The sequence below is a fragment of the Carassius gibelio genome, chromosome B20 (genome assembly GCF_023724105.1).
Source record: "Carassius gibelio isolate Cgi1373 ecotype wild population from Czech Republic chromosome B20, carGib1.2-hapl.c, whole genome shotgun sequence".
Classification (NCBI taxonomy): Eukaryota; Metazoa; Chordata; class Actinopteri; order Cypriniformes; family Cyprinidae; genus Carassius; species Carassius gibelio.
This window is the reverse complement of record NC_068415.1, coordinates 11262695-11289680: the sequence shown is the minus strand read 5'-3', so window position 1 is coordinate 11289680 and position 26986 is coordinate 11262695. Positions and strand designations below refer to the sequence as shown.

Genomic DNA, 26986 nt, shown 5'->3' with positions numbered 1-26986 from the left:
TAGTAAGAAAATTAGCAATTTATTTAGGCTCGGCCTAAAATGGATATCACAATCTGTACAGAGCCCAGCAGATTAGCTCATTGGCCTTCTGGGAAATGGGAAGTCTCAAAGCAGTCAAAAGATCTCATTGGACCTTTATCCTTCCAAATGTTTATTCTACTTACACTGGGATACAAGGTAATGGAGAGTGCTCAATTGCCAGCCGGTTGGTTAGACGGGCAGAAAGACAGTGGACAGATAGATAAACAAACAGACAGGCAGGCAGACAGAACATAATATATATTGTTTGATGCATTCAAAAAATGTCTATTTAAAAACTGTTGATAATTTAACAATACATATGTTAAAGGGATAGTTCACCCCAAAATGAAAAAAAACTAAACAAAAAAACATTATTTTCTTACCCTCATGTTGTTACAAACCTGTATACGATTCTGTCTTTTGCTCAACACAGATGAAGATACTATGAATAATTTTGTAGAACCAAACAGTTGTTGGTCCCCATTGACTTCCATTGTAGGGAAAGAAATACTATAGGAATCAATTGGGTCCATTAACTGTTTGAGTACCAGCATTCTTCATAATATCTTCTTTTATGTTCAACATAAAAAAATAAACTCATACAAGCTTGAAATAATGCTAAATTTTCATTTTGGGGTGAACCATCCCTTTAAGATGACACAGTACCAAAAAAGAAATAAATTCCTGGCAGTGTCATTTTCCAAAGCTTCCAAAGCGTCACTGAAAACATTTAGGCATTACTTAGACTGCGGTCCAAAAATTTTAGACCAAATTAAAAGTAACTTTTCAATAAAACTGTTATTATAATTTACAATAAAAAAAAGTAGAACTAGCCTTATCAGATGTTTGGACTTATCTATGTACTGTATATTGCAATAACCCATCTCTTAAAATCAGATCCAAATTCGAAACTAAACACAGATACCGAAATGAAACCTTGTGAAAATCTGATTTAAAAATCTCATTTGTGGAGGCAGCGGCAGCAACTGTTCATGCGAGGCCTCCAGCACACTTGCTCGCTCGCTCACTCACTTACAGGGCATCAGTCGACTCCTGCGCCAGCATGCAGTCAGGCAGCCGTGCCTTCTGAGGTTATTAATGGGCCGAGCAACGTGCAGACTGCAGCCCTGCTGGAAGTGTATAGTAGAATCATCTGTAGCCATGATTAACATGTCTGCAAGAGCAACCACACCAAAGCCAGAGTCTGCGCCAGGGACGGCTGCTCTGAGAACAGCCCTTAAATCAAACTCTCATTAATCGCCAACCCGCCAGTCAGTGGCACCACATGCCCCTCTGAAGCAGAATCAAACCCAGAGTTCTTCCCCTTCCTTCCTTTAGCCTTTATGTCACTCAATTTCCTTCCATCCACAGACTCATGGCTGGCTGGTTCTCTACCAATGTCTCTCTTTCTTTCCGTGTTTTTCTGGAGTGCTTTTAGTCTGTTCTTTCTGTGACATCTGATGTTGTACTTGTGAAACAACTGTGCATACAAGAGCTATCCTTGCATCTATCACATTAGCTGATTTACTTCTGGGAAGTCATTAGTCAAGTATTTTATGGTCACTATGGAGGGAATGATTGTTAAAGGTACAGTTCACACAAAAACATATAATTATTTTCTCAAAATCATGCCATTCCATTCTGTATGATACAGCTTTCATTTTTGGGTGAACTATTACTTTAAAACTAAAAAGACAAGAAATATATTTTGGATTCAGTTTTTCTAGTACACATACATTTTTGAATGCTTGCTATGCAAATAATAGTTTGATTTAAATGTATGTATTCAATGATTTTAATAAAAATGTTCAATGCCATCACATGTATTCAATGCATTGGTTACACTTTATTTTTAGATGTCCTTGTTACAGTGTAATTATACATTTAAGTTCTAAGTAATGTTAATTAACAACATGTTCTTACTAGCTAGGGTTAGGGTTAGGGTTAGGGTTTGGCTTAGGGGTACTTGCATGTACTTATGCATAATTTATTGTTATTATAATAACAAGTACATGTAACATGTAACAAAGACACCATAAAATAAAGACATGACTTTATTACAGTTTCTTTCTGATCCGGGGCTGTATTCCAAACTCTGAACCTTAAAATGTTCAAATGAAATGGACTGGTATTTCATAATTACATTTTTAAATTATAAAATATATTTTTAATAGCAACATTTAACTAGTATATTTATAATAATAATAAAAACATTTTGAAAAATTGTTGTCTGTAAATGTGTATTAGTAAATTACTTAATACGTCCATATTGTATGTTCCAGAGGAAATCTTAACATAGAAAAATGTACGTGTAAACATAACGTACAAATACTTACAGTATAAATACTAATGAAATCAGGTTTCTTTTGCATAAGCAACTCAGCCTGCAAAGAGGAAAGACTGGCCAACAAGCTTGCATATTTCCTGTATATAAATATAACCTTTTGACTTGTAAACTTGTGCATTGTATCAAGCATATGTTATCAACAAATTCCAGAACAATTCATTTAGAGACATGAAATCTGTTTGTGATCATATTTTGCGATAATAATGTCTGATCAAACCATAACAAACCAGTAACTTTAATAATAATAATAATGCTTTTGGCAAATGTATAAGGCAATAATATTCAGACTGTCTCACTGAGTTGCTAACAAATGTGCATGAAATGCCTCTATTGATAACCTCTCACTGAAATTCAGCCCAATTAGAGGCACGGCACGGTACAATTGGCTCTAAGGTATGCTACATAATTCATCTGAGTTTCAATACAAGAGACTAGCAGTGGAAACAGCTGTTTTTCTACTGAATATAAAGCACAGAAATTGAACTGAACCATTACTGAGAGTCTAAGGCTTTCTATAATGAGTTGTCATTCCCAAGATTTCAAGGAGAATCAAGATTTAAGATCAAGGCTGTTCAGCAGGAAGGAATGACAATAAGCCTCTCTATACTGATATCAGTCATTAATATAAACCTCAGAATTACCTCTACATCTACATCGTTTGCACTCAATAGCTTTTATGATGTTATGCTGTATTAAAATAATATAGTTCCACCTGAAAATGATAGTTCTGTAATAATTTACTTACTCCCTTGTTGTATGTAAAACCTGTATGCATTGTTTTTGTTCATAAAACAAAAGTCAGTGGGGTCCAGTGCTGCTGTTTTGGCTCCCATTGACTTTGAGTGCATTGAAATGGTTGTGTTCCACAGAAGAAAGTCTATCATTCAGATTTGAAACAACCTGAGGGTAAGATGACAGAATCTTGGGTGAACTGCCTCTTTAATTGTATATGTGATAGCCTTCATAACATATCGTCTCTGTGTGGTCAAAAGGCTGTGGCAACTAATGATGAATCATGATGAATCATAATCTGAAAGTTGTTTTGAAAGTGCAAATGGATGGATCCACAATATAGATGAATTTTGAATTCTGTTTCTATGGAAACAGATTTACATCAATTTAGCATTACATCACTTGCTCACCAATATAATCTTAACTGAATCAAATAGGAATATACACAGATAAAGCACAATTTTCACTGGAGGAAGCATTATTATGGAATCATATTTTGGCCAGAAGCAATGTTTTTAAGTTAAAATTGCTAAATGATGGATTTGCTTTTCACTTCACAAGACGCTAATTGATGCTTAGCACTTGTGGATTACTGTGATGTATTTATCAGCTGTTTAGACTCTCATTGGGATGGCACCCATTCACTGCAGAGTCACTGTAAGTGATGTAATGCAAAATTTTTCTAAATCTGTTCATATGAAGAAACAAACTCATCTCGGACAGTCTGAGAACTATTCCTTTGTTCAACAGCAAGCAATTTGTTTGCACCCATAAAATAGACACCAGAATCAAAGATGTGTGAACTAAAAAACTAAACAATGTTATCTCAGAAAAGGCATGCCATGGTCCTGTTTTTCCTCTGAGAATAGCTAGTTGTTGTTTGGAGGCTTAAGCAGCCTGCTGTAGTAATATGACAGCTTTAGGAGACATGAAATGCCATGTCACTGACCTATGATGTTACTGGAGAACCTTAAAGACTACCCTTCAGCAGCACTGTCACCACGGCAATTAAGTGCAAAATAACCTCTCACTTACTACAGCCTCCCATGGTGCATTGAAGGTCATACGTCATGCTACAGAAAGAGAGAGAGTTGTGGATGTAGAGGGAAAGAATGACAGCAAGGAAGGAGAAAATTAGACCTACATTTGATAAAAGGAGAAAAGGAACACAGATGCAATAAATCCAAACACAAGGTGAAAAAAGTGTCTAGATACAGATCATTAAGGGGATTCTGACCACTATATTGATTGCACTGAATGAGCTTCTTTCTCTTTCTTTTTTTCTCTTTCAACACTCCCTGAACAAAGATATCTTCCTTTCTGTCTCCCCACTGTTTCTATTGACCTAACCGCTTTTATTGATCATGTTTTAGGTGCAGATGAATGCACCCTTTGACCTGACCTGCATCGGAAAGTGGTCATGTGGATATGCTGATCTTTCAGTAAAAGCACACACTTGTTTTTTGGAACAAACTAGTCACAGATTTCAAACATCAAAGGGTGATGATCTTACGTCTCGTAGTGTGGAATTAGCTTTACTATACTGCAGCAACTGATTTAGCTTGAGGTAAATAAAGCACTGATCTCAGGCCCAAAGCTGGAGCATTATTCGCATCTGTCTTCGATCATTTAAATCTGCAGAAATGCCAGTCTGCGGGTATTGACAGTACTGCTGTTAATGTAAAACCTATGAGTCTGCTACATCATGGAAAATATTTCACAGAAATGGGAATTATGATTGGGAGTCAGTGTAGCATCATGATTCTGCTTCAGTCTAGTGTGTATGTGTGTGTGTGTGTGTGTGTGTGTGCGTTAAGTGATCCGATGCGCTGGTGGGAGAGTCAGACTTCTGATCCTTTGGCTTTCTCTCTAGCCCGTCTTCCTCTCTATCTGTCTGAGTCTCTGATAACACCTGAGACATGCTGACATCACCATTTGTGGTTAATGCCACTGCAGAGGGCACACCAGCAGAGGAAAAATAGCACAGATGGGGGAAGAAAGATGCTCTCTCTTTCTCTCTCTCAATTTCTTTCTGCATCATTACTTACTCTTTAATTTTACAGGTAGTTCTATTCTTTTAAACGTTCTATTCCTCAAAGAATCTTGAAAAAATTATGTCAGTTTCTGCAAAAATATTAAGCACAATTGTTTTTAACATTGATGATGATAAGAAATGTTTCTTAAGTCTAAAATCTGCATATTAGAATGGTTTCTGAAGGATCATATAGAAATAGCTGCTGAAAATTCATCTTTGCCATCGCAGGATAAATTCCTTTTTACAAACACACACACACACACACACACACTGCATATACATATATACATATACATATATATATACATATATATTTTTTAAAAAACGAACCGTTGTTTTTATTGCAGTTTTTTTTTACATGTATTTTTTTATCAAATAAATGCAGCCATAAAACAAAAACTGCACCATTTTATTGTATTATTTGTTAGCTCATGTTAACTAATGCATTTAACTAATGTCAACATACAAGCATATTGTAAAGCGTCATTTATTTCTCTTCTAGACCAAAGCGCATCTGGAAATCAAGATTTTTCCTCTTCTCTCTCTGTAGGTCCAATACATAAAGCTAATGAAGGTGATCATCACAATCTATCAACACTGACAGTAATGCCTCTGTACCCATTGACCTTTAGGAACATGCTAGTTTGCCTCATAACAAGTCTGTACGGAAATCCAAGCACACAGAGACATCCACAGCTCCCTTCCCCTCATCTGATGACAAGAGAACAGGAAGGAAAGCTGTGTCCATGGGGGGATGAACTGCTTTAACCCTGATATGAATCAACTAATTTTGCAATTGTTTAGTTGATTCATGCATCGTGTGCGTTATAATCACAACAAATCCATGCTGCCCACGGTTCTAAATAGTCTAACTCAATTTTAGAGTCAAAAATGTGTGCTTGATACGCTCGGTGAACTGATTAGCGTTGAAGTGCTAAAATGCATTTTAGATTTGTAGGCGCACACTAAAAGCGGAGATTGAAGTCAATAAATAAATAAATAATCATACTGTTAGTTGCCTGTAGCATATGATGATGATTTAGATTGATTATTGTAGATATAAACAATCTAAATCACACTTTGTTTTTTACATTTGATCAATCCAATCAAACTGCATCTTTGCAGATACATCACTTTAAACTGAATATTTTATCAGCATACCATTCAAAACCTATATGGCTTTTTTTTCATGTGGGAAACAAAAAAAAAAAAACCCTGCAGTCAAATTTAATTTTCCAGCTCAGTTGCAATTTTGCTTGGTTTATTAAGAATATTATAAACAAGATTAGGATTTGAAGCCAGGTCCCCTTGCACGCTAATTGAAAAGTGTTTTACTAAAATATCTTACATATCAATAATAAAATACTAAGATGTTATCGTGGCTCAAAAGATTGGTGCATGACGTGCCTGATTCTCCACACCAGTATTACTTCTCAAAACAAGCAGAAGGAGGAGACCGTCATCCAGCAGAGCTCTGATAGGGATGATAATTAACAAATGTTCTTCATTCATATAAAATCTACTCCAAAGAATGTTCATATCAATCTGGCTCACAGAAATGTCTCATCAGCGCTACAGCACATTCAAACGGCCCACTGACAAGAAAGCACCAGAATCCACAATCTGATAAAAACAGGGATGTGATATGTGGTGATAAGATAAAGCCTCTGCACAACCACAACCACGGACAAACAGCCACAATATCTCAGAATTCTGCAGCACCGATCAGTCTGTACTGAAGGTTATAAAAGGATAGAACCTGTGAAAAATCTCTTGAGGTAAGTAATCTGAATTGGTTGGCAATAAGACGTTTTACACAAAATAACTGATCTGTGACCAGAAAATTATTGTGCGTGGAAAAGCACAAGAGACTTTACTGGAAGTGAGCTGAAGAATGACTCCTTGTCATGTTTAAGCGTGTTAAACCCTGCGCTGTAGTCTTTTCATTTAAACTGTGGTTTCTGTACTGGTGGCCTATAATCTCTAGGTTCCTTTCGGTTTAATTTGTCTGTGAGGTGGATCGTTTAGCTTCCTGCTACAGGAACACACACACACAAGCCTTGGAAGTTTTCATTGACATCTGCTGGATTGCCTGAGAGGGTAGACAAACTTTCTCCAGCTTTTGCAGAGCAAAACATGTTTATCTGTGAAAAGTAATGGACCTACCCCCCTTTTTTTTACTGCTGAAACTTGTCTCTCTTTCTTTCTTTCTTTCTTTCTTTCTTTCTTTCTTTCTTCCTTTCTTTCTTTCTTTCTTTCTTTCTCTGCCTCTATCAACTCAGTATTCCAGTAACTTTTCCTTTCCCAAACATAAATGCAAAACCATTACAGATCTGAAAAAGCCACAGTCTGCCTGTGGATAAACACAGGCCTGGTAAGACAGGGAAGGGTCCCTCCCTCCTCATGCCCCCAAAACCTGAGCAAACAAAAAAACACACATGCTCCATGAGTCAGCAGATGAAAGACATTGGGGGCATCACTCACACATGCTTCACCATGACAGTGACATGCACTAACGGGCAACGTGTACTCTTAAGTCAAAAGCAGGTTGCACTCATCAACCTTTTTTTCTGAGTTGTCAAACAGAGAAACATGCCGTTTTTCTTTTGGTCTGTGTGTGTTTTGTGTAGGTGGTTAGGAGACCACAGGTGCTGAGAAGATCAAAAGGCATGAAAAAGTCTGTGTTCTTTGTTTCTAAACATGCCCAGAAACCTCTGCAGTCAGAGTACACTAATTTCTCAATGCTTTGACACCAGAATGAGAGGAAGTGAAAGAACCATGGCCCCTCAGGACAGACTGTTTTTAAAACCCTCATGTTCTGTTGAGACTTAACTATTTTTATGTTTGTGGACCCAGAGACTTAAATGACATATTTACATTATTTAATTGCAATATTTAATGCAAACACAGACATAAAATATTTATATGGAGGATGATTAAAGCAAATTATATAGTTAAGCTATTAACAAGGACCTGGCTTGGACCACAAACAGAATATAAGTTACAAACTTCAATAATATATAGATTTTTTTTTTCATGTTTATGAATATCATAAATATTTTTATGGAATAAATATTAAAGATGTTTAAAGCTACTAATATTGACCTGGCTGGAACCCCAAAATGTAACATATGAAATATTTTTTAAATGCATATGAAACAGTATATAAGAAACATATATTTAAAAAATATATATATTTCTTTTTTAAATAATATAATATAATATAATATAATATAATATAATATAATATAATATAATATAATATAATATAATATAATATAATATAATATACATAGTTACAATAGTTTATTTTACAGTGGTTTCTTATAATTAAGGTTGATTTTATTATAAATTAGAAAATAATAATAATATTATGGATAACCCTAACATATATAGGACTGGACATAAAATTTAAGGAAAAACCATTACAACACATTACAGAGTGACATCAATTAGTGAAGTTCATCAATTATTACATAAGTCAGTTGTCAACTTCTAAAGTAACCCATCTAAAAATTGTGCTGGTGGCTGAGTGTTTGTAACACCTGGAGGAAAAGTGGATTTTTTAGTCTCTTTTTGACTCCCTGCAGATGCGCTCAGGAACTTGAGATGATTAATCCCCTTCATATATGAACTAGTGTGTAAAGGATAGTAAAGCTGTTCTGTTTAAGCCCTGTTTTTAAGATTCACTGAGAAAAATGTGCATGTGTGTGAGAGAGAGTGCAGAGGCTCGTTCAATAGTCTGCCTTCTTTTCCTGTCTGTCTCTTCTAGCCTTTTGCTATTGTACGCTGCTCGCAGAACCACGTATTACCCCTGCAGCTCATTTTTTCTCTGGATCAGATTTCTCAGAACACAGATGCTGCAGAGACTCACAACAAAAAAGGCTTTTAAAATAATGCATCCTTTGATTTCCAGGCAAGCACCGGCCTCCTTGATTCCAGTTTGACCTCGCCCTTCCAAACAGCTTTGAAAAAACAATTTGGCTAAGAAGTCAAAGCCTCTACGCACACATGAAAAAGAATGCATTTGTGATTGGGAAACAAGAAGCGCCATGTTTGTTTGGGGGCAATGTAATGTTAGTTTACCAGGGTCATCTTTGCTGCATGATCAAATGAGGAATGCTCTCCCTCGGTGCCTTTATAGTTCGAATTGTGCTGGTGAAGTATCTTATTACGACATCTCGTTCCTTGGTCCGAACACGTCTGCCGGCTTTGATATGGGCTACGATCATGTCATAATGAGATGGCATCATAGGAAAGGGATCGGAGAGGTACTACATCTGGGAATGGAAAGTATTCACCACTATAACCCAAACATCAGAGCCTGTAATCTCCCGCCGTGGTATAATGTTTATTGTCTTTCCCTTCGTTCAAGCTAATTGGATGACAATGAAAGATATGATAAAGAAGACTGACGATGACTAGTGGAGTGAGTACTGGCAGAGAAGCTGACGTCAGCATGGGACAGACATGCACATGCATGAATACTGCAACTCACTGAGACGACCTCACAATGACCCATACATACAATCACTCACCAGCTCTTTCTTTTCAAAAATCACAGACAGACACATATGTATATGCAAATCAATAACCTCAAACCAATGCAACGCTGTCAATAAAGCCGAAATTGAAATGTTAATTGCAGTAATGCTGACATTTGTATGTGCAGTTAGCATGTTGTGATATACTCTGTCCCAATATATACACAGAGGATAACTATATGGTAAAATTTTGTTCAATGTAAATGCAATTTCAGTGACTGTTTTATTTAGGGTAAAAGTGAATTTACTGCTAAATTGTTTAGAGACAACTTTAGGATGTACAGGATGAAGATGCATGCAGATGAAATATTTGCTAATTTGGTTGCAAAGTAGAAAATCGTGAATAAATTTGCAATCAAATAATCTACTGAATTATTACAAAATAAATGAAATAATAAAAACAATAGCAACAACATTCTGCTCCAATTCGAAGGTGCAATCTTACAGTAAAGGTATAACATTCACTTTTCGCCTCAAAAAAAAAAAAAAAATCTTAATATTACTATACACTGTAAAAAATATTCTGTTAAATGTACGGTAAAAAAATATTTTTATATGGGATAACATTGGTTCCTGTATATTTCATAACCATTTTTTGTTTAACTGATATAAAATATACAACTTGAACTACTGAAATCTGCTTTTTTACTTAAAATGTAAGAGAAAATAAATCATATATATACATATATTTATTATTATTATATATATATATATATATATATATATATATATATATATATATATATATATATATATATATATATATATTTATTTTTTTTTTTTTTAAAGCATAGGCTTTTTGAGCTTGTCATGTTTGTGCAGAGAGATGTCACATCAGATCACATGGTGCTTTTTGAGTGGTTTGAAAGAAAGGTCATTGGTCTTTCCAACTTGAGGATCTGCCTCATCTGTAGTTTTTGGCCCAGTTTCATAATTTCTCATTTGCATAGCATCCGTACGTCCTGTTTGTCCCTCACTCCACCATTTCTCAAGGCATTTTTTCAGTTCACAGATCCTCTGTCATGTCAAGGCAAGTTTTAACACAACCAAACATTTTATTTTATTTAAATAGTGGCTTTATACATTGAGTTAGTTTAGGAACTGAATCATTGGTCTGAGCACATCTGAATCAAGCCTGTGTTCATGTGATATTAAATTACATCATGTTAAAAATGTGCTTTGCATAAGTTTTTTTTTTTTAAGAAGCCTTTCATGCTCACCAAGGCTGCATTTATTTGGTCAAAAATACACTAAATACAGTATTTTAAATGCGTTTTCATCCTGTGATGGCAAAGCTGAATTGTCAGCAGCCATTACTCTGCTAGTTCATCATATGTGGCTGGTCCATAAAACACGGCCAATACTCATATATAAACAGTGCACACTGTAAAATTAATATTAACTAAATAACAGAAACTGTGACACAAAATACCCAAATATACATTATTAAAAAAAAAAAAAAAAAAAAAACAAACACAAAAGAAAAAGAAAAAGAAAAAAAAGAAAAAGCTATTTCAATATCTATATATCTTTTTTATCATGTTTGATAAAAGGAACTTCAGGGCATTAACTTTTCACTACAAATTATAGGGATATTCATAGTCTCTACTTGCAAAAATCATAAATTTGACTGCATTGTACAGTAAAATTCAATTTAACATGATGTTACATCATTTACATATTTTCAGTCCCCTATCCTGCATTGATAAATATACCTAAAAAACCCCATAAAAAAATATGTAGATTTACAATCAAGACAGGCATGATTGAGGGCATACTCGTTCAGTTAAAAACACAGAGGGGGACACTATCTACAACTATGTAAAGCATCTAATGTGAAAGTTCATGAACATTCACAATGACAAAAGCTCTGTCAATCATCAATTATTAAATATTGCCGAGCAATAAGAACAGTATATAGCCCACTAAAACACCTCTTCACTAAGGCCTCGTAAGTGCATGTGACCCCGACTCACTCACCAGTCACGGCTGTTTATAACTGTCCCCATTAGGAGCCAATCTCCGCTCGAGAAGCAGGCAGAGCGCTTGGGCCACTTATCGAAAGACCTCTGGAAAACTTCAGCCATTAGCATGTGTGTGCATTATGATTTGTAGCACAGGAAGAAGAGGGAGCGTAAAGGGGGAACATGGCAGACAGCTCCTTTCACAAGATTGGACTTTAAACCAGCCAATTAGTCGTTTCACACATTGGGAGCATTGTGCAGGTCACACATTAATTTGAGAAATGAGCAGGAAAAGTGGAAGCTGGTGATGTGGAGAACGAGAGAGAAAGAGAGACTGCTGCTTTAATTATAGCAGAATTGCATTTCACAGATTTCCAACCCCTCTTTTCTATTTCTCCTGCTCTGTCACCGCATATTTCACCCAAAAAGGTGACAGGCTTTTCTTCAGCTTTGAATGTCCTTCATTGCCTCTCTGTTTGCTCTTGTTAGTAGAGCTCCTACAAGGATTTGACAGCAAGTAAATTCTCAGCTTCTCCTAATTTGACAGGGAATCTGGTGATCTGTATGCAGGGATTTTGTGATGCATTTCCAACTGTACGCACAACCATTTGTGTGTTCAGGTCTGCCTCTGTATGTTCTTATATGTGTGCAGGCATCTAATTAGCTCTGACTTACTCTCATGGTGTATCAAAACATGAAGAGTTATCTCTGCTATATTGTTACATTAACGAGAGTAAACAGCATAGGAATAAAAACCATATTTCTCATCCGCATTTTTATTTTATTTTTAAGGAAGCTCATGCAACACAAGGTACAGGCAGTATTTCACCGCGAAAACCTTTTTCACTAACTGCTCGAAATCCAGTTTAATCAAGCTCTGAGTGCGCTAAAATAACCTGAAATTAATAGCAGGAAATAAGGCACACAGCTCTTTTCTATGCAAATGAGGGGTTATAGATTGCACCTTATTCACAAACTTCACCACTGAGTGCCTAGCACAATTAACATCACAGAAATTGGTGGTAAACTTATTTTTACTTAAAAGAGACATTTGTGAATTTTTTTTTCCAACAATGATTACAGTACACAATATTGCAGAAGTCTGCTGAAAATCAATCACAACATGAAAACTGCCCAATGCAAATTGCATCTTGGGCAAATTTTGAGCATGTTTGCAACAATACTTCTGTTGCATACTTAATTTTGTGCATTATTAATTTAAAGTTGCTACTAAATAAGCTCAAACATTGAAGTACACAAGATCACAGTAGTCTGCCGAGAATTGCTTGGAAATGGGAAATGTCCAGTGTTTGGGGTGTTTTGCACCAATACTTATTTAAATCATAATGAATTTGGTGATTTGTATATTTAATTTGTGCACAATTAATTTCTAATTACTAATACAACTCCAACAGCAAAGCACACAAGACTTCAATATTCTGCCGAGAATAACCCGTAACATGAGAACTGTGAGAAAATACAATGTACAGTGCTACAAGACAAATTATTTTTCTTACAGTGCATTTATCTGCAAACTTGTGGCAGTACAGCTTCACTGAGGACCCAGAGAAAGTTTACACTGTGGGAGAACGAAGCATATATTCCATCAGAATCAATCTAATCAATCCACTAAACCACAATGGTTCTCTGGCAGGGGAGAGTAGAGGAAATATAGATTGTTCAATTATGTTGTCAGATATGAGAGCAGAGAAAACAAATAACCTGAATCCATAAGTGCCTGAAAACTTTAGCTGGGTAATACATGTACTCATTTAAGAGCATTGAGCCATTATCTTGTGTGACTTGCATGGTAAACACAACAACAGACGTATCAAAAACCTATTAAGGCTTAAGAATGGCTCTGTGAGGGGAATATTTACATCACTATTAGTATTTACATTTAAAAAGACATGCTTAGCTTGAAAACGCAGAGCTGTCATATCTAAGGCACACCGGCCGATTGTATTTCCAGGAATAGATTGACTTGAGGGCCGCACTTAAGCACACACTTTTAGGTTAGATGTCTTGGCATCTTTGAAAGCTTGGTGTCACCATCACTATAGACCCATTCAAATACAGAAATGTGTATTTGAGAACAACCATCTATCAGAAAAATGAGCTTTTCAAGATATGTTTTGAGGCCAGACACTACAGATTGATCTGACGTCTTGCTTTGAAGGCCTCGTTTTGAAAAGATGAGACCTCTGCTCTCTTTAAGAATTCTAAGAAATACAAGAGCTCATCACTGCAACAGTGTGAGAAGGAAAAGCACACATAAGTGATTGAAAGCGATAGCTTTGTCCAAAACAGGTAATGACATCTTCCTCAGTGCTTTAGTGCTTTTGCAGCAGCACTGAATACTTATCAGTCTACGGGATCAGCAGGAAGTAACAGAAAGCCAGGCTTATCTGTGTTTTGGTCTGGAGCTTTGGGGGAAGGGCTGAGGAGAAGATGAAGGGGAGGTTTGGAGTTAGTTGTACTGTTTGGGGTGAAAACATGCCACAGGGCACTAGGCTTGCAGAGGATCTGAATACTAGTAATTGTATTACATAACTAACATGCAGTAGCATAAAAAAGACATAATCTGATTATTGATAGCAAATGTGTAAATATTTGCTATATATTTTTCATATTTGCTATATATATATATATATATATATATATATATATATATATATATATATATATATATATATATATATATATATATATATATATATATATATATATATATATATATATATATATATATATATATATATTAAATAGCAATTATTTGCATATTATTTTTTCTTATGCAAGCGGATCCTTGCATATGTGTTACAGGTTACACAATATTTATGGCACTTCTTAGTTCTGTATGCCACTTTCATCAAAAACAATTTGTTGATCAAGTACAATGCAATGGTTAATCAAAAGTTCATCTAATCTCTTAATTACTACACCTCAGTAAATTACATCTGCGTACAGTTGCTTTCTTGATCGTCATGGACAATAAAACTATCTACACTGCAATAAAAGTAGAAGACAAACTTTAGATTTAATGCAAATTTGAAGTTTACATTGACTTTGCGTGGGTTATTTTAAATTGTAACAATATTTTACATTTCTTTAAAAATAAATTAATATTTTTTTTTATCCAGCAAAAAATAATCAAGAGTGACAGTAAGACATTTATAATGTTACAAAATATTTTTATTTCACATGACGTTGTGCTGAACTTTCTATTCATCCAAGAATCCAAAGACAAAATGGATTCACAAAATTATTAAGCAGCACTACTATTTTCAACTCTGGCAATAAAAAGAAAAGTTTATGAAACACCAAATCAGCATTTAAGAGTAATGGCTGCTGACAATTCAGCTTTGCCATCACAGGAAGAAAATCCATTTAAAATACTGTATTTAGTGTATTTTTGACCAAATAAATGCAGCCTTGGTGAGCATGAGAGGCTTCTTAAAAAAAAAAAATTATGCAAAGTCACATTTTTAACATGATGTAATTTAATATCACATGAACACAGGCTTGATTCAGATGTGCTCAGACCAATGATTCAGTTCCTAAACTAACTCAATGTATAAAGCCACTATTTAAATAAAATAAAATGTTTGGTTGTGTTAAAACTTGCCTTGACATGACAGAGGATCTGTGAACTGAAAAAATGCCTTGAGAAATGGTGGAGTGAGGGACAAACAGGACGTACGGATGCTATGCAAATGAGAAATTATGAAACTGGGCCAAAAACTACAGATGAGGCAGATCCTCAAGTTGGAAAGACCAATGACCTTTCTTTCAAACCACTCAAAAAGCACCATGTGATCTGATGTGACATCTCTCTGCACAAACATGACAAGCTCAATTACAGGAAATTGAGGATAACAGAAATTGCTGAGAGTCAGTTAGAAAAAAGCCAAGACATGCAGACGTACAGTTGTGGGCTGCACTGGTTAGTGACTAATCGAATGACTTCTGAAGGCTTTCTGGCTGAACAAAAAACTATCTCTCAGACCTGAAAAGATCATAGGACTAATAAATAGTCTGATAGCATGTGGTCTTGCTCTTCCGGTTGTTCTTATGTGTTTTATTTACATTTATTTGAGGGACCTTCCTTTGAACATTCATCCCACATATGTGACTAATGACGGGCCAGGATGTCTGTGTGCTTAGAAAAATAAAGTCCAGCGGTATGTGTCTCAGGCGCAAGTGTCAATCAGAAGATTTATTAAGGAGGAAAATGGATAAAGGCACTTGTATCTTCATTTAAAATGTATAATATAATTTATCTTCAGATGAAAGCATCTTCTAATAAACCAATCTACAAGTAAACCGCATGTTTCAGGTATCAAATGATTACATTATTAGATTCAAATGTATAAATTACTCATGTGTAAGCAAATTGTGCACAGACACTGCACGGCGTCAACAGAAAGAGCAAAAAGGGAGGAAAACTGATTAATCCTCAGCCTATTCGATTGCACCACAACTCCCGATTTCCATCAAAAGGTATTTTAACATGTTCAGAATGGGTTTTAATGGAGGTAAAGTCTGGGTGCCTTGCCATTTACATATTTACAATTACATATGCGCAGAAGACCCATGTTAATAGATATCCAGGTCCAACATTCAACATTGTTTAAGATGGTCAAATGTAATGTAAAAAAAATAAAAATTTCATTCCTATAAAGAAAAGTCAGAATTGTGACGTCTATACCACAATTTCAAGAAGAAAGTCAGAATTGTGAAAAGTAACCTTTTTTTCTGTGGCAGAAAACAATACAATTGTGAGTTGTACAAGTAAATCAGAATTTTAAGGTTTAAACTTTTTAACTGACTAATGAAAAGTGGTTTCTATGATTATTGAACAAAAAATTGAGAATCTCCTAATTAATATTGCTCATCGTCGTGAGGCTTAATGAAAACTACCATAATCTGTTTAGATCATATCTGTACCATAAAATGAATTTGTGACTTAAAGAAGTCCTCAAGTTATTTGTGATAAATGCATGATGGACACAACCCGTTAAACCAGTTATAATCATAACATTGCAAGGAAGAGACGAGCAACCGTTAATGAGCAGCTGAAATGTTTAAACTTTAATGTTTTCATTCGTTTATGCAGATTGTCAAATTAGCACTAGAGAGTGTGAATTTCATTTTAGGCTTTTCAGAAACCTCCCACAGTGAATATACATAACATTTTATAATAATACTCTTACTTCCATTCATATAGTTTATGGGCCCATAACTGATACCACAGAGTTCTTTCAACTAGTCCAGACTAAACATGTACTGTAGTAGCACAGAGTGTGCAGATCCCAAGTTTAATCAATAAAGCACAGTGGCATACGGTTTAAGCTGCAAATCCAGTTTGTCTCTCTGTTTGGCTTTAATTAATGGCAGAGACATAAATGACAGTATATCCTCACACCAGACCGCCATCTGTGATAGTGGGAGGTGAGCGATTTGACAGACACATACTTTGTGTTGTATGAGTATGTAAGCTGCTTTGCTTGTTATTCTCTGTCAGAGATACGGCTCCAAAGCAATTGAGTAAGACCAACAAAACCACAAGCATAAGTGAAGTAAAGATTTGCGGGGAGGAGATTGTGGGGGCACCCAGCATCCCAGAGATGAACTGAACTCTACCTCAATGCTTCTCAACAGATTTTACACCAGCCATTAAGTGACCAACACGAAGCATCTATATAAAAAAAAAAAATAAAAAAAAAAATAAAATAAAATAAAAAAAAGACTCCTCCAGGGAGATTTTTCCCCCATGTACGTCAGTTAAATGCACTATTTTTCAGGCTGTTTGAGATAATAGAATGCCTAAAAATCTTTACACTATCTGGGGAAATGATGATGGTTACTCAGTAAAAAAAAAAGGTCTAGAGGAAATTAAACAAAGTTGAAGTTATTTAAAAAAAAAAACTAAAAGAGACGGGCTTTTGACAAAACATTCGCCATTAGCCACCCCCCTGCTCCACCTCTGCGTCACACACCAGGAAGAATGCGCACCCTCAGATCACTTGGACGTGGTTGTGTATAAGAGGTAAAAACTACATAAATACTGTTCGTTTTCTCACACAAACCGCTCGTTTTGTGTCTTAGGCAATCAATGTGAACTTATGATTGGGGAATTGTTTAATTTGGACTTCTCTGTGCATGATCTTTGAGGTGGTGACCATAGACCTCCATTATATAAGTGACAAACAATAATGGTTTGACCTAAAAATATCAAAATTGAAACTACTGCAGAAACAAAGACACCTAAATCATGGATGCCCTTGAGGTAAGCTAAAACATACCAAAATTTTATTTCAAAGTGAACTATCCCTTTAAAGACTCTAATTAAGGAAGTCTGTTCTCATCTTTGTAATGCCATAATTAATTTCAGAGTCAAATGTTGGTATTCTACCTGTTAATATAGTCACACCTTCTGGAGATATTCACTGTGGTAAGATGACACATCAAACATAATTTAAATCTGGAATGCTCATTTTCAGTGCCTTAATAGATAAGATAGAGCAAAAGTTTGCATTCGATTTTTCAGCAAAGATTCCTATTATAGGCATTACGTGGCACAAAGAAATTCAACTCAAAACTTGCCTGCCATAATTAATCTTCCTATTTGAATCAAGCAGCACGCCAGATGTCGGAAAAACTTTCATATTTGCCCTAATGAGAGCACTTCCTGACCAGCACTGAGAATATGTAGCCAAACTACAAGACTGAAAATATATTAGCGGAAAAAGAAAAACTGAATATCTAAGCCAGTTTTCAAAAACATTGATTAGGTGAACAACAGAAGTGTATTACTTATTATTTAAAGCTAAATCAGAAGAGAATCCTCAAAGAGAGCTCTTATTAAGTTGATGGGCCTGGTAGACGTAGAGAAAAGGAGGTTTTTGTTTTGTTTTACATGTTCAGTAACATAATTATTTGATCATTACCTTGACTGTAAACTAGTCTTACAACCCACGTACCATCGGTTTGGGCTGGGTGGCACATGAGTTATGCAGAAACAGATAGTGAGTGCCAGAAGCACAGTTCCTGAAGCCTATTATTAGATCCACTGCTACTCACTAGAATAAAAGCTGAGGTAATATTGCATCATACAAAACCAGATTGCAATGACACAATCATTAATAACATGCCGTGCTGGAACGGGCCTGTATCTATCCAAGCAGGAGGCTTCCCATTTGAATCTTCTTTGAAATAATCTCAGAAAACCTGTGGTTTGTGCTATATCAGTACAAAATGCATTTTGTAGAAATATTGAGTATAAGATTGCAATTTTTTGTGCACTTCCAGAGCAGAATACTTACCAGATTCTGCATTAAGTCTAGACTTCAGAGGCTTGCTGAATGAATGCAGTTAAGAAAAGAAGGGTGGGGGGGGGGGGTAATGGTTACACCAATCAAAATGGGCCTCATCCAGCAGCGCGAGATTTGATTTCTTAAAGGAGCAGATTTCTTTTTTTCCGGTCCAGTGGAGAAGGAAAATGGGAAAAAATAAAGCCATTACTCAAACTGAAAGGAGGGGTGGGAAAATGTTTGCTTGCATCTGGAAACACCAACCCTTCTGAAGGAGCCCAATGGCAAGATCACAAATATCCTTGCTTTGATCACTCAAACACACACATGCCATTAAACAGACATACATTTTCTTATCAGTTCCAGCTGATTTATTTGTGTCAGATACAGACTTCAGCATGACGACATGTAACTCATTTCCTTTGCTACAAAACGCAGATGGTCAATTGAGAGTATATTGCACAAAATAATGAAAAACAAATGTGCCATTATAATGAAAATAAAAAAGCAAAACAAAATCCAGTTTTACACCTGCTATTTGGGACCCATTCAAACAGATATACATAAACTCCTAGCTTTACTATATTACAGAACATATACAATCTTCAATCTAGTACCAGAAATGAGGCTCATGTGTTCCCCCAATTCCATTGTACACTTCCCTATAGAAACGCTTCAGATCTACAGCTGTACATTTGCCTGGAGTAAAATAACCAGGCATTTAAATGCAAGTCGACTTCTCAGTTTAATTCTTGCATGCTTTTACAAATAAAACCGGGTTGAAGTGCCTGAAAAACCTCACTTAAAGCACAGTAAGAACATTCCCTTTAACTGTACAAAAATACGCCAGAAAATATTTTAATTTTTTTTTTTAAAAAGATGAGGTATGTTGGTCATGTATCAAAATGCTTCCTGCCATACCTGTGTGTTCAGAGTGGTTATCTGCTTAAATATGCCCATACTTGGAGGGAAACGGAAATGGTTACACACACACAAAAAAGAAACTTTTGTGGCGTAAATAAATCACATAAGACCTCAGAATAAGTTCCATCCTGAACAGCGTTTCAGAATTGCCTCCATTCGGTCCACCAACCGTTTGCCAGCTCCCTGTAGAGATATGGGTGGGATGGGAATGCATAGTTCAGATTTTACATTTTGCTCTCCACCACAGTTTAAGCAGTTTCACTGCAACCCCACAGAATAACCACACTATGGCAAGCTACTTTAACATTTATTTCTTTAAACTAACTGGTCTCTATTTTTATTTGACTAGCACTTATTTTAATTACCATTAAATGATTCAATAGTGGTTAGCATCTCAGTTTCAATCGAAATTTATTATTTATATACATATTACTCCTACTAGTTATTATCCTATACTAGTACCTATCGGAATGGAAAAGTAGATTTTTATACTGCCATAGTGACTAGCAGCAAAGACATGACATTTACAGTGATCTTATATAAAAAAAAATAAAAAAAATAAAATAAAAAAAAACACCAACTACTTATGGCTTACAATGATAAAAACAACTGCTTGTCAGATAAAAGTAGAAACTGTTATTTTAAGGAATATATGTTAAAAGCGCTTGCCATACACACACAGCCCTGTCAATATGTTGACAATGTTGTCATTTTTGTTCTTCTACGTTACAAATCTCGTAACGCAGGATCCACCGTCTTAACCAGGACAAGCACGGAGACAGAGTCCAAAAATAACCTGAAGATGCGAGATGCCCCCTTGGTTCTGGAGGAGTTAGTAAGTTAGTAAGTGAAAACCAGGTCTGAAAAGTTCGCCTCCAGCCAGTCTCCCGCAATCATCTCACTGAGCTCAGGAGTGCAATAGTCCGGGAACTCGAAGTGAGAACAGAGGCTGCCCTCGCTGTAAGAGTCCAAATCTTTATCCACCAGAGAGAGACAAAGGTTTCCTGAAGTGTTGCCCAAGTCTGTGGAGTGAGAGCCCGCAGCTAAGTTCAAACTGAAGTCCACCAGCAAGTCATCGGAGTCCTCGCTGGAGCTGCTGGACGAAGAAGAGACGGACCTGAAAGAGGATGCTGGTGACACCGAGGCAGGGTAAGCTGCGCTCTGCTTGGTAATGTTCTTGAAGTTGTAAAACAGTCTGCTGCCGGGAATCGCGCTCGCGTGCCTGGACTCCTCGTACATGCTGGCGCCCTCGGACTCCGCGGCGGAGCTCAGCGTGGGGCTCGCGGGGACGTTGTGCAGCCTGACGTGCTCTTCTTCCTCGTAGTCATCCTCATCCTCGTCGTCGTCGTCATCGTCATCTTCGTCGTCAGTAATTTCCCTTTTGATAGACTTGGTCACTTTTAAGTTTGTGAAAACATAGTTGTACCTGCAATCTTGCGAAGAAGCTCTCGCGGTAATGTTCCCCGGTTTGCTCGGCTTGAGTTTCGCGCACTTCTTCCCTGCAGCTCTGACACTTTTACCGATCTTCTCCGGCGACTGCACCGCTGGTTTCGAAGAACTCGTGTCGAGCTTTGGTTTTTTCTTGGGTCTGTATTTGTAGTCGGGGTAGTCAGCCATGTGTTGGAGCCGGAGCCGCTCGGCTTCGCGGATAAACGGAATCTTTTCACTGTCCTTCAGCATTTTCCATCGCTTCCCAAGTCTTTTGGAGATCTCAGCATTGTGCATGTCCGGTGACTGCTCCATGATTTTTCTCCTCTCGATCTTGGACCACACCATAAAGGCATTCATGGGTCGTTTAATGTGGCCGGTGGCTGTCTTGCACCAGTCCGGTTTTGGTGGCACCGGACTGCACGCCACCAGTTCGTTCTCCTCGGTGTCTGTGGTCTCTCGCGACATGCTGCTCTCCGTCTCGCTGTGCTCCGTCTGCTGCACCATGGTCAAAGATACTTTTCTCCCTCGATAGACTCGCAGATGCCGCACTCTAAGACAAACCTCTTTTAAAAGTTACCGACTGCCTTCTTAACTAGTTCCTAGGTTTCTCATGTCGATTGCGTCACGAATAATTATCCAATAGCGGGCCGCGGCTCCGCCCACAAGCCCAGACATTAACCCTTCGCGTCCAACCAGACCTTGCCTAGGCAATTTAAATGGTGACTTCATAAACAAAATGCTGTATGATAAGAAAACAGACATCCTGATCTAAAACAAATTCAAGTCAACTATATAATCAACCAAAACAATCAGTGAAGACTATGCTTATTTGCTTGTGTTATCAGTACAAATTAAGTTATAAGTAAAAAAAAAATCATGTACATTTATAAATTTATTGAATGTTTCATCTAAAGTTTTTTTTTATTGTTTCCTTCACATACAGGATAGTGGTATATAATGATACATATGTTTCTGTCAAAAAATACCCAGATGAAGAGACAGCATGCTATGCAGACACTGGATTCGGACGTGTCTTGTTGCCATCCTGCCTTCGTACACAGCCCAAGATTGCATTCGTGTGCACGCCTGTGGGAGGGATTTTCATTACGTGAGCGAGACAGGCATATTGAATGAACACTGGGTTCGTTCAGTGCAACACAACAGGGGACAGAGATAAAGTGAGAAGAAAAACATATACTGTATCTGTATTTAAAAGATCAGAGCACGTCCTTGTCATGCACCAACTACTAAAGCATTACTTATAAAAATACCTGTTAATAATTATAACTAGTACAACTAGGACAGAACGATTGTAATCTGAATACCTAAATCTTAGCAGGTTTTTAACATGACAATCTGCAGACATGTCACAAACTGCTTAAATCCACCCCCCCCCCCCCCCCCCCCCCCCGCCCGAAACAAAATACAATTCTTAATTAGTTTATTTTAATCAATTTTATTTTATAAATGAAATAAACAAAATGGGACTCCACCTGTTAAGATTTTTGATTCCTCAATTTGAAAACTACATTTACATTCACAATCTTGACAATGTTTTGCAACACTTATTTTTTATTTGTCTGTGCAGGTTGGTTGAAAATATTCAGACTGATACACTAAAAGTTATGGTCAGTAAAACTAATTCCTAACTTTCCCCCTCCTTTTTGCAATTAGAAAAATATACTCGCACATTTCTCAACATCTGTGCAGACTTTATTCAGTGATTCACATTTTGACGATATAATGCCAGTGCTGGTGTTGATTATACCCCTGTCCCACTTACTTTATATTATGCAAGGAAAATGTATGTAGGTTGTTACTCTGAAGCCTGAGCTCATAATAGAATAATGATGTTATATGCAACCCAGTCGTCTTGACCTATATATAAATTTACCTTGCATATTGCTCTATATAATATGATGTGTCCAGACAGCAGACAGGAGAGTGTGTGCAAAGATTTGCTGTGTCAAGGAGGTGAGCGACTCTCTCTCTCTCTTTCTCTGTAGGCCACCCTATACCACAGCTCTGGCTGACAGCCAGCTCCGTCTCTGATAAACCTCTCTGCCATTCTCTCATTTCTCCTTCCCCTAGAGGGCAATCATTTACCCCTTTGAATCAGTCCTGCCCTGCCCCCACGCATCACTTCCTCCCCCACCTCAGACTCATGCTGTGACACATTAGAAATGCAATGAGAGGATTTTGCTGGGCAGTTTTGCATTGAGATATTGATATACAGCCTAAGATTAATTTTCACGGGCAGCGTCTCCTACAGACCAGACCACCCCCTTCCCTCCCATCACGTCTTCCCGCTGGGACTGGCTGCTTCCCGAGTGCTGTCTGCCACAAGCCACATGTCTTTCCAACTCTGAGCCATGGATCATAATATTCTGCAGCCTTTTCAGCTACTGTGTATAGTCTAATTTAAACTTGACAATGTCGCCCCAAGACCTGGAGTTACCAAAGGCTGACATGCTGCTAATGTACGAAAGTAACAAAATAAGCTTATTATCTACTTCATCCATCATGCAAACAATAATTTCCACTTGTTCCATGTTTCTTAAAAAAAAAGAAAAGAAAAATAAATCTGGGTTACAGTGATGCACTTACAATGGACGTGAATGGGGCCAATCAGTCAACATTAAATTGCTCAGTATAGCCACAAGACATGTACGAAATGCACGTTTACATGATTATAGTGTGAAAATTGCTTAGTAACCTTTTCTTTGCAAAGTTATATCCAATTTTACAACTTTGTTGCCATGACAATGCATCATCATGACCCCTAAAACTACTAAAAATGACTAGCACAGCTTTATAGCTCAAGTTTTAACAGAGGAATTAATATAAGTGGTTTTATAAAATGATACGCTTCGCATTTCAGCTTTTAAATCCTCCAAAAATTGGCCTCATTCACATCCATTATAAGCGCCCCACTGTAACCTCAGTTTTAGCCTTTTTTGCACAGAAAATGAGGGATGAAGCCAAATTATTCTTTGTTATTATCAACATTATGCCACAAATGGTGTTTTGAATATTCCTTTAAGCTTCTTCAAGCCAGGAACATTCAAGAATTCTTGCTGCACCCATTTTTCCCATTTTATTTTTATAATAACACCCTCCTGCTCTCAAAGCAGTGGTGCATTACAGTAAATTAGATGAGGCTTGTACAGTGGTAAAATGGGTCTGGCGGAGGGAAGAGGTGAAGAGAAGATGATAGAGAGACAGAGAAGAGCAGACCAGACAGGAATGACTCATCTCCTCCATGGCGTTTATCTTTCTTAGACTAGGAGCTGCCACTCACCCACTGGAGAAGTGCTAAAGCAATGGATCAATAGATAGTCCTGACTAGGAGCTATCTGATATTGAAGATGCAGGGACGTATACCTTCTGAATGGCCCCTGGACGGGCTCGTTCAATACGCCTTCAATCTCAACTGCACACAAAGGGCCAAAGTCAGATTAGGTGACTGCAGGGTTGGAGGGACACTTGCAATGGGTGGAGTGCCACATTCACATAAAGGAGTTAACAAGCCTAGCATCCTGGACATTGATTGGTAACTCAATGGCAAGCTTTGGTCTTACCTAACGGCTGCCGTTCTAGAAGTGTGAACTCAAAACACTGTTGAGTAGGCGTGGAAGCGGACTGTTGCAATTGTTTTGTAAAGCTGTGCAGATTGGTTGGAAATATTTAGTTTAAATATACTGTCAATTAGATAAAAAAAAAAAAAAATTATTCAGAAAACTTTCTATTCATCAAACAATCCAGAAAAAAAGTATCAGTTTCAGCAAAAATATTAAGCAGCACAATTGTTTCCAATATTTATAATAAGCCCCAAATCAGCATATTAAAATAATTTCTGAAGGATGTGAGTCTGAAGACTGGAGGAATAATGCTGAAAATGTAGCTTTACCATCACAGGAATATAATATATTTAAAAATAGATATATGCTTAATATATCACAATGTTTTTAAAATATTTTTTATCATTATGTGCAGTCTTGGTGAGCATGAGAGACTTTTTTCAGGAAAATCTTTCCAACTCCAAACATTTGACCTAGAGTTTTCATATTTTGATCCAGGGATCCTCAGATAAATTACATTTAAAGGAATCCCCTTCCGACAGCTATATTTTCATGTATCCATTAGTTCATGAATATAATACATAATATTGTGTGATACTATATTTCGGTCAACTATTACTGTTAGTTTAACCGTATACATTTTTCAACAAAACAGTAATCTTGCAGGCCCCATTTTGAAAACCCCTGGTTAAACAATTATTTTTGTTTAGTTAGAAACTAAACAGGTCTTTAACTTCAAGCTGTTGACAAAATTTTAAAGTCAGCAGTAGACCGCACACCAAAAATGTTGTATGATTTTCAAAGATGTCTCGAGGGAGCCTTTTTCTGTCATTTTACTCTTTATTTTAAGGACATTTCCTCAACTCACCATGCATGATATTTGATCTAATTCTGCTGTTTCCAAAACATTTTTCCTCATCCTCTAGTGAGAATACCACTGTCGCTGTGATTTGGGGATGGTAAAGGATTTTGTTATCAGGGTTAGATAAGGAACCTCTGAAGTGGAATACATACTGTAATGCAATTGACCCCATGTCTCCACACTTTCAAGGTCTGATGCTTGGCAGACAGGAGTGACTTCACGAGAAGATAAACAGAGAATACTTAACACGCTGGTGTGTGCTTGTGTTAGACGATGTCAATGCAGCAAATGCAATGGCAGATTACACTCCAACACCATAACCTTGTTTTTGTATTCTTACAAAAAACATCTCTGTGTGAATTGGAGGTGACTGTTGAAGTTATTTACAGGATTTCACAACACTCTCTTCAGTGCCTCCGTGTCAAAATGATGAAAGTACTGAGGTAAACGCCAAAAACAACTTACTATTCTCAAGTTACACTACTATTGACTTTGAAAAAAGTTACCAACTCAATTTATGTTAAAACCTGAATGTTTATGGTGTTGTATTGTCAAGCAGCATAGAACCAAGCACTTGGCATCAGTCGTCTAAAAAACAAAACTTGTCTTATAATAATGTATAAAATGCTGTTCTCACTCCCAATACCTCCAAATAGTATGTCTTAGAAAGATAATATTTAAGTGCTTAGTTCAAAGTTCTGAAGATTTCATTGTGGGAGGCAAAACATATTCATAATGCAATGCGATACAATGATGACTGGGGGATGTATAAATAAACGTTCCTCCAATGCCTACTGTAGCATATTTAATACTCACATTTTAATGTAATTTTTCCTAATATTGATGATTTATGGATAATCAAGTAAACCTAAGTTGTTTTCATCATAAAATAATACTAATGGTATAAAAGCTGTTCTTATGTTTACTTTATAAAAAATACATTTGAACCACAAGCTGAAAGTCATTTTACTTGCTAAAAGGTATTACCTATTAATCAGAAGTTATGTAGTAGATCGTCAACAAGTTATTTCAGAAATGTTTTGATCGTGTTTTTAATTTGTGCATCAAATATGATACAGTAGGCTTTTTGTCACTGTCACTATAGGGTTAAAGTTAGAGCTGCATAAACGGACTGGTTTTAGGTCCACTGAACACATTGTTAGGAGGCGTTTACACAGCAACACGATTTTGCATAAAAAAAAAAAAACAGCTTGACTGTGTGCAATGAA

General features: G+C 36.6%; 1 protein-coding gene across 1 annotated transcript; it reads right to left on the bottom strand.

Moving 5' to 3' along the window:
• Positions 1-19307: 19307 nt before the first annotated feature.
• On the bottom strand, positions 19308-21912 carry sox11b (SRY-box transcription factor 11b). The gene has a single exon (XM_052587254.1). The coding sequence runs from the start codon at positions 21816-21818 to the stop codon at positions 20724-20726; it is 1095 nt and encodes a 364-aa protein (XP_052443214.1). The 5' UTR covers positions 21819-21912; the 3' UTR covers positions 19308-20723.
• Between the last annotated feature and the right edge of the window lie 5074 nt (positions 21913-26986).